General features: G+C 38.0%; 1 protein-coding gene across 3 annotated transcripts in view; it reads right to left on the reverse strand.

The window, feature by feature from the left end:
• The window catches only part of MARCHF1 (membrane associated ring-CH-type finger 1), a 145,644-nt gene that overhangs the window by 47,200 nt on the left and 84,374 nt on the right, over positions 1 to 14,070 (reverse strand). For all 3 annotated transcript variants that reach the window (XM_044430983.1, XM_044430982.1, XM_044430985.1), the window contains one exon: positions 10,428 to 10,478. In XM_044430983.1, the coding sequence (XP_044286918.1) occupies positions 10,428 to 10,478 (51 nt within the window). The remainder of the gene's footprint in view (positions 1 to 10,427; positions 10,479 to 14,070) is intronic.

Here is a 14,070-nt window from a genome sequence, read left to right on the forward strand (position 1 = left end):
GCAGGCCGGATGCGAAGCCATGGTGGGCTGGATCCATCTTGTGGGCCATAGTTTGATGACCCATGGTGTAAACGAAACTCACTTGAAAGAATGAAGTTTTTGATGGGCTATTCTAATCCAATTGTTGTATCGAGACAAATGAACAGAAAATATGTGCAGCAAATATAGCACAAATATGCAAGATCAATACAAAACTGTATGTTGTCACATTCTCTCATTTAGCGCTTCATGATTCCTTGATTGGCTAAACAAAAGGATTCTATTTCACAGCATAATGAACTTTAAATGGCATATTCCTTTAATAGAAGCTTACTCAAAAATACTTTATTTTAAAGTGCCATTTAAATGAAAGAAAGTTACACTAGAGGCCGACTTCAGAAAATTCATCAAAGCAGATGATATCAGTAGCGTAATTGAAGGCAGCAGTCCAAAATTATGTTTTATAGCAATACAGTGAGAAGAAACATGGCTTATTTCTTGATGAGAGCAGGGCTAAACCTAAGGGACAGCACCAATTCTGCAGGATTAGTTCTGGCATACTGAAATTATTAGAAATATTTTTCTTCTTGCTAATTTTATATATATCATTTACAGAATGCTTTAGAGCACAGGGCTTCTTTGGCAGATGGGTATATAGTACCTAAGTGCAACTGTATCTACATAAACAAAGAATAAAATTAGGTAAATCACAGCAATCCTGCTGCTCCTCTTTAAAAAATAAAGAGAAAACTAAAAGACAACATCTAGTTAACTCAGGACAGAGGAAGGAGAAATCTCAAAAGGATATAGGAGTTTCACTGGCCATGAGTGAAGCATTGCCTACCCCTTGTCTCCTGCCTATCTACCCTTCCTTGGTCAGCTTCTTCTGCACTGGGAAGGCAGTTCTTTCCTTCTACTTGTTATTCAGACACACCCAGAGGTTGCAGCATTCCAGATGTCAAAGCAGTTCCTGGAGGTGGAGATGGAATATTTTTCCATCTTCCTCCAATTTCACATTTCCCACTACCACTCAAAACCCCGCAACTTCAGATATAAGGACCAGAGATTCAACCTGAAACAGATTGGGCAATATTCAGAAGTTTCTGACTTCTCAGGCTTTCTCTTAATTCTTCTCCTTTGCAGACACCCTCAAAAAATAGCTCTTGAATGTAACTATAGCTGTCTTTAAAACCAGCAACTTCTACATAGATTTTTTTGAAACCCCCCCACCCCTTTTACCCCATAGTTACACACCCTAAAGTGCCTTGGTTAGAACTGTGGTCTGCTTGAGATGTGTTGTGATTATGGGAAGCAGAAAAAGATTTAATAATACTAAATACGGCAGGCAGTAGGTGAAGTGGAGTAAGAGAGCTCCATCTCTCTTTCCTGTCCCTTTGCATTACAAAACTTATTTTGGGAAAGGGGATTTTTTTGTCTCATTCTGACCAATAGTGCATAACATTTAGAATACACTGAGACCTATGAGGAAAGTTTTGTCCCATTGATAAGGATAAGTAGGCTATAGATACTCAGTGGTGAGGAACATGCATTCTGAACATGATCAGAAACACTCCCTTCCTTACTGCCACCTTCACATGCTCCAGGCTATATGCTGGCATTTAAAATAGGTGACAAAGCAGAAACATAGCTTGCATTTATCCCCAAAAATGGGGTGGCTGAGGAACTGGACAAGAGCCTGCACAGTCAAAGTGGGAGCATATGAAAAAGAGAATGTTAATAGCAGGATACTGGGTGCAAGCGGTGTTGAATGACCACTTCATGCACCTACCTGATTCACATCTAAAACTGCAGGTGGGTCCTACTTTTTCCACATGCAAAAAAAGGGGGTGCTGAACCTTTTCTGCCTCCTCTTCACTCCCAGACATTTATCCCAGCAAGCATTATGCCTGCTATCAGAGCTGGCCTGAAAGACTAATGCAATAGAATGTAGTTGCGTAAGGCAATATACCTTGTAGCCTTCAGCTCCCCTTAGCTGCATGCATTTGTTGCTATAAAAAGTAGGCTCATCCCTCCTCCCCAATTTTGGTGACAAAAACAGGGCAAATAGATACATTTTTACTTATACGGCTGTCCTCATCATGTCCAGCTTGTTAATGAGTATGAGATTGGTAGGCAGAAAGGAAGGGACATCTTCAGTGGTGACCCTACAGTTGCAGAATTCCACCCTGGGCAAAGTCTGAAGAACCTCTCTGTACATGAAATAATTATCATCTCTATATTACAGAACAAACTATGGTAAAAATGTTTCCTCAAGGCACAGTCTATACTTGAACCAGTGATTTCCTGATTAGGAGGTCATAATCTTATGGTCCCTATACATTTTCTAAGGAGCTATAGGATATTTTCAGATTTCCAGCTCTGAGACTGGTGACAGCACTCTGGCGTAGGAGCTAGGAATCAGAACTCCTCTCCTGTCCTCTGCCCCAAAGGGTGACCTCTGAATGGGGAAAATGAGGATATTTTGGTGGTGGAACAGAAGATATTGGAGTGGTCATAATACAAGGTGTTCCAGAACCACTTGAGCCCCTTCTCAAACAATCAAAACCAGATTTAGGCAAATGTACAGAGCAGGAGGCATGAGAAGGCAAAGCCTCAGCTGCTCTTCCTGCTCTGCTCTGAGCCTCCACAAGATTGGACCTTTAGCCAGTATGCCAGGCTAGCATTCTATCTTGCCATCTGGATGAATGTGCGCAGTTTAGTTTAGAGAAATGGTGGGATAAAATGGCAGATGATACAAATCAGCAATCCTGTGGCAATTACATGTTGTTTGCACACTGTTGGCAATGTGTGTCAGGAAAGTTACTGAGATGGAATGACATGCATTCAACAAGAAGCTGACTCTAAACAAACCCTTCCCTTAATCAAAAAAGCTACAGAGAAATCTCCTGGGGATCAGGCATATGGTATCTGATGGTCACTTTAATTGTGTTGGCATATTGATTCTTTTTATATTGCTAATTGCTTTTTGGGGGGATTTTATTTGTATTTTTATGCTGTTACGTTTTGCAGAATGCCTACAGAAATTTTCTTGTAAGATATTTAACAAATTAAATAAAAGATAAATAAAAGTATTAATATCTAAATCAATATGAGCTCTGTGGGACATGGATGGATCGATAGCAATGCATGAGCGACCCAAAACATGATCACCAGTGACAACATTTGGCTCAAAACAACATATCCTGGCTAATTGCAACTTAATAAATAACTCACAATAATTCCATTAGTTCTACTAACAAGTAGATGACAACACAGCAGTGAGCTCCCCAGATAGCCTTCACCTGGGGAAGCACATGCATTCCATACAGTTTTACATGTGCTGTAAATACTGAAAAGTGGAATATAAGTTACAGAAATAAAATTAATATATAGATGATACAATAGAAATCTGATCCTAGTAAAGAACACATTTAATAAATTCACAGATATATAATCTATAGCCTCTTCAAATTATGGTCCAAAAGCAAGAATATTAATTATACTACATTCTGTTTTGGAGTTCCAATGTCTTATATGACATACATTCATTCATTCATCCCATGGCTGACATGTTAGATGACACTTTTTCATTTCTGCATATGTTTTTGATTGTGACCAGTCCTCAACACCAAATCTGAAATGCAATATTATTTTCCTAACTCATAAAGAGTTCACTTATAACATTAGTGACAGCAGGGGGTGGGTTTCCTCCAAGACTATGAATATGATGTGTACCAGAACAGCATTTGCTGCCATAGTAACAGGCTCTGCTCAAGCCAGCATCGTCCACTTTAACGATATGCTATTTGAAACTCTCACTGTCCAGATAAATTCCATCATTTCTGTGTAACAACAGAAGTCAAAGTAATCCTTAAAAATATTTCTAGGGGCTTCAGTCCACATATTGATGAGGATTTGAGGACTGACAACTATATTAGCATGTGATGGACTATCTTCTAAGATTCTTAAACAGAACTTTTATCAAGCAAGTCACAAACCTATTTAAACTCCTAGAAGTGAAAATATAAAATGAATATAAGAATGAAGGAATCAAAAGAAAAATACTTTTGATGTAAATAAAATTGTAGAGAAGAGTAAAGATATTTTCAAGGCTTCTCCTTTTAACAGATGGACTTATTATAATTACATTACATTTATACCCTGCCCTTCTTCCACTTGCAAGGAACCCACGGAAAGTCCTCCTCTACGCCATTTTATTGTCACCACAGCCTGTGAAGTAGGCCAAGAGTGAATGATTGCTCCCAAGTCAGGCAAGTGAGCTTCATGACCAAGTGGAGATGAGACCCCAGATTTCCCAAGTCCCCAACATTCTAACCACCATATCACACAGGTTCTGGGAAAGTTATAATTTTAAATATTATAATATCATGGCTATAATGTTAGCATATTTTATACATGACATTTTATGTTCAATTTAATAGAACATTGTTCCTCAACCTGATCATCAAACACATGTGATGCAGAACAGTCACTGTTTGCTTCTTAGTCACACCATTTGCTGTGAGTTTAACTGACGTAAGCTTTCTTGAATAATACATACATATTAGAAATCTGGAGTATACATTTTCATATACACTTAAAATACTTCTATATAAAATGTGCATATACCACACATTCAACAGTTTATTTATATAAATTATTTCCAGGTATAAATTCACATGTCGAAAAGTACAGCAGGGAATTTCACACCTATTATAGTTACAGTCATTATAAGCATCTCCCACACCCCCTGAGTAAGTATGTCAGGCTCTCTTGAATATGCATATATTTTAAAAACATATACTCTGTTTTATCATAACATCAGTTTAAACAGGTCAAGTGTATCCAGGATAAAATTGCAAATGCTCCATTATTCTTCTATTAATCTTTGAAGATGAGAACCACTGAAAATATCCAGTAATCTTGCTATAAAATACAGCACGTTAATCTTTTATTCCCATTAAAATCAATAGGCATAAGATTGCCCAGAATTGTAGCTGCTTGTTCTTTAGAAGGAAAAAGGAAATTCGAAGTATGAGGGGAAGCAAAAGGGAAATGTACAAAGCAGTTTTAAGGTGCAAGCCTATCCATTTTTTGACACAAAAAGCCTAACATTCCCAGCATGAGACTGGGCCATGCTGGGAGCTATAGGCCTTTTTTTCTGTCTAAGCATGCACAGGTAATCAGGCAATGCTCAACAAGCTTGTGACACTAGAGAGATCTGCATCTCTCTTATTAGAGTCAGGAGACAGAAGTAGGAGGCGCTCAAACCAAAACTGAAAATTTCAGCAAGAATTGTATTATACACCACATTTTTCTTTGTTATTTAAGAGAAAATCACTTATTAATTGTTAAGCATATGGATCTCACAAACTGAGAGAGAATCAAGTAAAAATAAACCAAATTATTAATAAATATATTCAATGAAGGGTAATCACAGTCCTTTCATGGAACATTTTAGCCCTAATAGAGCTTTAACAAACAATATTTATCAGACCTCTTATAAATATATCTGTGTGTTCCAGTTTTAAAAGCAATTATGATATGATAAAGTATAGATTCATGCCACCATTTATTAAAAGTACAAAGATATGTTTATGAATTCCTCTTTCTATAGTTCATACCAAACAAGGAAGCCTGTAAATTATGTTTAGCATGCAGAAAGATAACTAGCAGGATTTCATACAAGAAAAATTTTAGAAGTCGGCACTCCCACGTCAATGCATCCATGACAGATTATATTGCAAACTGGAGTTTTATTCTACCATCTAACCACCCTTGAAAAAAAAAAAACCAAATGAACCAGATCCTTCTCAAGTTGTAATTGTTCTTAAATTATTTACGCATTTCAGAAGGCATTAAACATGTGGGAAGAAAACACAGAGCAGGTAATAAAAGCTTGCTACAGCAGAATGGCTAGAAATGGGGGCTGCTGGCATGGGAATTTCTTGGTGTGCATGCAGAGCTGCAGAACCTGCATTTACAAATAAAAGGTCTTCACATTTCAAGAAGAAAGAGAAGCTGTGCCTCCTCACCCTTCAGGAAGAAGGGGGAATGAGTAATCCATGCATTATAGTCAAAAGAAAAGAAAAGCCATCCCCATGACAAAATGCCAACTAGACTATTAACAGGAAGAGAATTGGACACCTTCCCAATCTTCTGTCACTTGTGTTTCAGAATCCCACACTGCCAGATAGAGCTCTTTTTTGTGTGAACTTGTCATTGGAAGACAATTCAAAATAAGTACTACATTGTTTATGCCCTTCTTTGAAGTGTGCTTCTCTTGTATGAATGAATATCTAATGGAACAGTAAATTTAAAGTGTGTGTGTGTATGTGTGTTGGGTGGATGGGGGAAACATCAGATTTACAATTGCTTGCCTATGTTGACAGTTTTATTCTAGAATGTCACTGCTTTCGCAAATACCTAGTGGCTTCCATGCCTGCAAGCATAATGAGTTACTGTAATATTATTCTTGATGTTAAATTCACTTGAACTTGCTCAACAGTATGATCAGAGTTGTTGTGTGGCACCAAAATTCTAGCTATTTTATCCTTATCCATGCCTTTACTTTTATTTTCATGTGAACACAGAGTAATTTGTGTTCACTGTCTTGTTTTTTTCAGTAATAATTTCATCAGGTTGACTCAGATCTTTTTAAACATGTTTCATTGTATAACTTTTGTATAGTCACTTGGGCCCTTTCCACATCTATAAATAGATTTCAGTGAGCATGTGTTTAAGTACTAGCTTGCAATAAGGACCCTGAAAAGACTAACAATAGCCAGGATTCAAAGACTAAGCCACGTTACAACTTAGGCACATTATGTTAAATTTTTCACTACAAATTATTTCAAGGGTTTCTGTTTATTTAACAAAATAGCACCACCATCTTTTATTGAGATATGCACAGCAAAGGAAGATACCCTCCTTCACCCCAATTAGATGGGCTTACTATGAAATACTATGAAATAAACAAAAATAACTGAAATAATAGGGAATGACCTCTATACTTCTGCCCGTATTCTGCATATCCAAGGGGTCTCAGGTTCACAATTATTGAACAGCAATTTAAACAGCAAAACCTTAAAAATGAGGGGCATTTCAAAATTCAAGCTTTTGATTTATGGCAAACTGGTTTACTGTTGAAGGAAGAAAAAAGCTGAGAGCCAAAGGACAAGCAATTCATTGAGCACAGCCAAGTACAGTGCCTTGCAGAAGTATTCATCCCGCTTTGACTTTTCTACAATTTGTTGCACTACAGCATGGAATTGAAATATTTTGGAGTACCTTGTGTATAGCAAACGGTAACAATGCCAGTTAAAACCATGTCAATTCCAGATAGTCACCCAAGGAAATGTGGAAAAGTCAAAAGGGGAGAAGCTTTACTTCTGTGGTGTATCTATTGGAAGCCCCATCTAACATCTGTTATTAGTTGACAAATACAACTTAATAGAACCCTCTTGGAATATTGGAACCCAATATTCTACCTACTTGTTCTCCCCCCAACCCTTTTGTTTCCTTTAAGACATATTAAATGCCTGCATTTTAACTGATTATTTTATACTTATTTCTTAGTATTGATTGCAATTCAAGAATTTAGTTACATTTTTTATACACGTAAGTAAACCTTTTGTCTGCAAATATAACATTTAAGTTGCAGTGACAGCCTGTGAATCCAATCAGACTTATTCTGAAATGCATAGCACTGTAGCCTTGAGAGTAAGTCCCAGTGGATTTACTCCTGAGCAAAGAGGTATAAGTCTGGGTTGCACAAGCCTGACAAAGACAACAGCAATACATAGCTCAATGACCTTTAGGATTAAACTAATAGAACTGGTAGCATCATTTTTAATTCAAACCAATTGCCCATCATTTTTAATTCATACCAAAGGCACCTGAGATTATTTTTCTTTTATTAAAAGGCCTTTGCCTTTCCATGTCCTTATTCATCTCTGCATCTCAGGCTGTTTTATGAGCCTTAATTAAGCCTCACAAAACCTCTACCATAACTTTAACCCTATTACTTATCTTGCACTATAGTGCAAAGAATTGAAGCTTAGTGTTGGAAGTTAGACATAGGGCTCAGGCTTCTGCTTACATTTATGGCTTTTCTTGGTTTGTTCCAATACTAACAGCTAAAATCCTAAAGCTGTAGCAATAAATCATTACTAAAATAGATTGCAGCAGGTATTATTATCACACGATGTACAATCATTATATGATGCTACAAAAACAGAACTCTATATTACAAATTCCAGGAGACTAGTTACATTAATCTCTTGTAGAATAAACAGCCCAGTGACACCATAATGCCTAACAATTATATTGTGTCATAAATATTTATGGCCTAGAATCAACTTTGTTAGATAAACAAAATGTTCATTATCAGTTGACACACTAAATGTGTAAACAAAGGTCAACATGCAAGCAACAGCAATAGGTTTGATATATTTTGTGAAAAGTTCCAAAGATATCAGTTAGAAATAGAGTGATCGTTGCAGAGTAGTAATCACTGGTTACAGCATTTTTTCTTGCTTTACTTGCACACAAGATTTTTTAATACTTTGAAGTTTTTTAAAAAAAATGTTTAACACTTTATGTTTCAGCAAATCCAATCTCAACGTAGTTCAAAATCAAAAACCAAATTGAAAAGGTTTGGAGAAGGGGGTGGGAAGGGCATTCTGGGAGGAGGGGAAAAGAAGAGACTGGAACTACCAAAATATGAGGTATCCTGAGGACACTCCAGCCTCCTTTCCTCCCCATTTAGAGTGTTGCAGCTAGATGGCTGAAAACAACCACCAAGACGTCTTGCACAGCAGGAGGGGAAATGGATATTAGAAGCTAATGAGCATTGAGGGTGAAACTCACTGGATGATATCCAGAATGACATACATCACTGGTCAACAATGCCTTCCTACTACTTACATAGGACAAAGAATTAGCATCTATGCAAGAGAATCAATAGACTTAAATCTGACATACAAAATAGCAGCATTCAGAAACCAGTGAACATTTTATTCAAAGAATATCTGCTTCTGACCTAAAAGTTACATACTTAGTACAAAAAGCTTCAAATTGTGGGTTCAGTGTGAATTAATGAATTGGAATACATCAGCAAATGTAATTCCACTGAATTTAGACACAATTGAAATAGTGTTGGCTTTCCTATTTCATAAAGTAGTCTCTTTTACATATTAAATTAGCAGAGCAAGAAAAATAGCATGTGACTCCTATCATGAATGGATCACTGTTCTTTTCTTGCATACTTTAGCTGCTTTTTAGGTTTCTTGGCATTTTGGCCTTACTATTTGCAACTTTCCTTCTTTCTGAATCTATGTGTGTCTATATTTTTATCCGTTTTTAAGGAGCAATGTTGTGTCCTTTTTGCTTTAAAAATATTATGCCAACACTGTTGGAATGGACTTGAGTTTGCAGAGCATGGCAACCCATTGTGAATGACTAACCACTGTGTGTTACTGTGGCATCTGAACTCAGGACACTTTTCTCATTGCAGCTTGTTTTCTGGTAACAAGTCGCCAGCCACCATGGCTTGGTTTAAGGCTCATTAAGTCCACAATGGGTTGTTCTGTCATTTGAACTTGGAAGACTGATTTTATCATGGGCTATAGGAATCAGTGAGCACGCTGCTCAGCAAGAGCTGCAACCCTGCTGCCACTCCTGGAATTTCGCCCATGCTCTGCCAATGTCCAAGTGGCACCTGGAGCTGCCTAGCACCGACTCATTATTTTTTACATTCTTTTTCGATAGCAAAAATGTGCTCAATTGAAATAGTAACGTATTTGCTTGGCCAGTGTCTATTGTCCAAATGCATAGACAACACACAGTCATTGATCAAGGGAGGCTCCTTATATGTTGCTCTGCATAAAGTTGACAGCTGTCAGTTGGAGATCTGTTAGTTCAAAAGCAAAGTAGTGAAGAGGGTTTTGCCTTCCTTAGGGTTTGATCTTCTAGTTTTTAAATACTGGTGTGACATTGCCCTCCATATATTGCATACTTCTCCAAGCCTCTAGGTACCCCATAAATGGGAAATCTACATCCCAGTCTCTCTCCACAAGCATTTACGTTGACAGCCATAAAAATCATTCTTTTCAAACAAACAAACAAGCAAAACTCCAGGCAAAGAATGTTTTTCTAAGATAGGGAACTGACGTTTGTATGGCATTCTCATGTTGATCAAATGTGACAAAATAACTTGATCTAAGGGCAGTTCTATCTAATCTGAGGACAACATGCTCAATTTTTAAATTAAAAACATTCTGTTTATTGTTGCAACAGAATCACCATATTGCAAATCCCATATAAACATGAAGCCTGATTTTAACTATATTTACTCAAAAACAGATCCCAACTAAATGTGCCTCTGATTACAGTCAATATATTGTATATGTCATGACAGATCTCTCTGAGAATGACTTGTAACTTACTTTTGAGATATTACTTGATCGACTTGTTGAGCGCCCTGGAGATTTCTCATTCTGTTAAAAAAAAAGAACATTTGCTTATTTTGTGACTAAAATGTTTTCCCTTATCTTTCAGTTACTGGATGCACCTAATTGAAAAGTTACATACTGAATAAGGATTTTAAACATGCTCACAAACACAGATGCAGCTGGGGTGATTTTTATGTTTGTGCCCTCAACACCAGACCTTACGGCTGTATCACAAACTGCTTTTGAAAACCCCATGGTATGGAGAACTGCTGCTCAAGAAAAACAAGTCAGTAGCCCTTTGGCAACTAGTGACAGCTTCTTTGAATTCAAGAATTTCTGAAACATTTCTTGATGAATGCACCATTTGAGACAAAGAAAGAAATGCTAATGTTGAAAAAGGAATGAAAAGAATGAAAAAAGGAAGAAGAGAAAACTGATCAACTTTCCTTGAAAGACGCTTTGAAAGAGAAAATGTCAATGATGCAACTGCTACAGTAATCAAGAAGGAACTAACCATGAAGGTAGGGGCCATATCCCTTTGAGTTTCCATCCAGCGGCTCTGATGTCATGCTGCACAAATATATCCATTATATTCAATATTACTTAATACAGGGTGTTAAGTAAATCAAAGCACAGGAAAAAGATCAAGCATAAATTGTATCTTGACACAACATTTATGATCTAGTGATTTGAAAAAATTAATTTCTTTTCTAATTTCCAACTGATAAAAAATTAATCCTTGGCTGACATTATTGAGTCTGGTTTTTTTTTTAAAGCAACATGTTAGTTAATAGTAGCTCTGAATTATTATTACATCTGAATTAAGGCTTTAACAGAAGATTGGAGACAACTATTGAATATTCTCTATTTCATTATCTAGACAGAAATTCTAGACCCTGCCCCCATCCTCAGCACCTTCATTGAATGATCAATGCTTCTACCTCATAATATTTTTGTGGAATAATGTGCAAATACCTCTACATGTCTACTGATGTGGTTCATTCAAAGTGATAATACATATGAAGTGATAGGACAGTGATGGCGAACCTTTTAGAGACCGAGTGCCCAAACTGCAGCCTCAAACCCACTTCTTCATCACAAAGTACCAACACTACAATAAAACCTGAGAACTGCAATTTTAGTTTAGAAAAAACAACCCAGATCGAGTCCAAGCAAATATATCTCCTTGGCAGGGCACTGACTGGCAACACAAAAGCTCAGGTAAGTTACGGCTAATGAGTCACAGCCCGTGATGTCATTGCCTAGCACTATTCCTACTCCTTTCTGAGCATGCACATGGCCCCTGTGTGCACTGCCACTCGATGCTCAGCTGCTGGAGTGATGCTGGGGTGACTTGGGTTGCATGCTGACCATCAGCACTCTGCATGCCCACTGTGGCATGCGTACCACAGGTTCATGACCACTGGCCTAACCCTACCCTAGTGCACACCCCTAACCCTAATATGGGGGTAAAGTTCAATTGAAAATAATGCAATTTTGAAAAAGCCTTCCTTGAGTAGCTTTTTCTGCACAGCTCATCATTTCCACACTTTCTAAACACATTCCAACCATCAAAATCAGGCCGGGATGCCTCATTTTTCTAACCCTAACCCTTCCCTGGTACACACCCCTAACCCTAATATAGGGCTAAAATACAATCGAACAGAGGGCAATTTTGAAAAAGCCTTCCTTGAGTAGCTTTTCCTGGACTGCTCATCCTTTCTGCCTGTTCTAAACACATTCCAACCCTCAAAATACTTCCTGGACTCCTTCTTTTTCTAACCCTAACCCTACCCTCGTGCACACACCTGACCCTCATATAGGGCTAAAATACCATTGAAAAGTGGGCGATTTTGAAAAAGGCTTTCTTGGATAGCTTTTCCTGGACTGCTCATCATTTCTGCCTGTTCTAAACACAATAAAACCTGAAAACTGAGGCTTTAGTTTACAAAAAACACCTCATAGCCAGTCCAAGCAAATATATCTATCTATCTATCTGGACTGCAGGTGGCGCAGTGATTTAAACTGCTGTGCTGCTGGGCTGGTTGATCGAAAGGTCGCCGGTTCGAATCTGCACAACGAGGTGAGTTCCCGTTGCTCTGTCCCAGCTCCTGCCAACCTTGCAGTTCAAAAGCATGCAAGTGCAAGTAGATAAAAAGGTAAAACTTCAATGGGCAGGTAACAGCGTTCTGTGCACTTTGGTGTTTAGTCATGCCAGCCACATGACCACGGAGACTGTCTGTGGACAAGCGCTGGCTCCCTTGGCTAGGAAACGGAGATGAGCACCGCCCCCTAGAGTCAGGCATGACTGGACTTAATTTCAAGGGGAAACCTTTACCTTTTTATCTATCTATCCTTGGCAGTGCACTGACCGGCCATGCAAAAGCTTGGATGCGTCACTGCTAATGAGTCGCGGCTTGTGACATCATCACCTGGTGCCGCTACTCCTTTCCAAGCATGCGCATGGCCCCTATGTGCACTGTTATGCTATGCTCGGCTGCTGGGGCTATCCTGGGGTGACTTGGCTCACGTGCTGACAAAGGGGGCTCTGCGTGCCCACTATGGCACATGTGCTGTAGGTTTGCCACCACTCTTATAGGATGTATAATCTTACTGCTGTCTTTCATGACTAATATGCACTCAGAGTTGTCTCAGATAAGGGTCTTACTTCTCCCCACTAACAGCAAGAGAGGCAGAGACTGAGCCTCATAACCTGGATTTTCATCATTCCTGAATTATTGCACTCAACCACGCAGCTAAGCTAGGAGGATTTCCCAAGTTGGCTATAATGCTGGTGTAACTGGGGTTTCATTGTGAGGATAAGATTAAGAGGAAGAAGAGAATTCTGCAAGTTGCCATGACTTCCTTGAAAGGGAAAAAGGTAGGCTGTAAATATACTAAACAAAATAAAACTGGTTCAGTAATAGGGATTACTTCGAGTAGATATGTATAGGACTGTCCTAATACAGAAAATAATTAAATACTCTAAGCACCAAAAAAGAATATCTTAGGTTATATAGGGCACATTATTCAAACAGCCTCTTTGAATTCTACCTGAAAAATTTTACCTGAAAAATAATCCATCAAAATTAAGTCAGCAGATTCTAATGCAGTATAATCCTGGTTTTTAGCTAAAACCTAAAAGCAAGTGAGATTTTAGGTAATTTACATTAGGCTGTTTAAGGTGAATCAATAGCATATTGTCAGAACAGATTTTATAGTATTGCTGTATCTTCAAAAGCAAGCTCTATTTCCATGTTAGCAAAATGTGGTTATTTCTTCATTAAACTGGAACACAAGGTTATGAACTGTTTTGAAACAGATTACGGCTACTTAAAATTGAAATGAACCTTACAATGTCAGTCAATTCCTTTGCATAATATAATCAAAGTAGATGAGTCTACATGACTCAAACTAAAATATGAACCTAAAATATGTTGGTAGAGGTTTAGTACATGACATGCACATAGAAATATGCTCGCATGCACTTTATAACATACTACCAGTGCTGAAAGAACTATATTAGAAAGTCTCCCACTGGAATGGCTCAGGATTCCTATCATGGGCTGGTTATTTAGTTCAGAACACAGAACTAGAAACCAGTCCATGTGAAAACCTTTGAAGAAAAGACAACTTT

This window comes from Varanus komodoensis, unplaced genomic scaffold (genome assembly GCF_004798865.1).
Source record: "Varanus komodoensis strain SLA01 unplaced genomic scaffold, ASM479886v1 scaffold21, whole genome shotgun sequence".
NCBI lineage: Eukaryota > Metazoa > Chordata > Lepidosauria > Squamata > Varanidae > Varanus > Varanus komodoensis.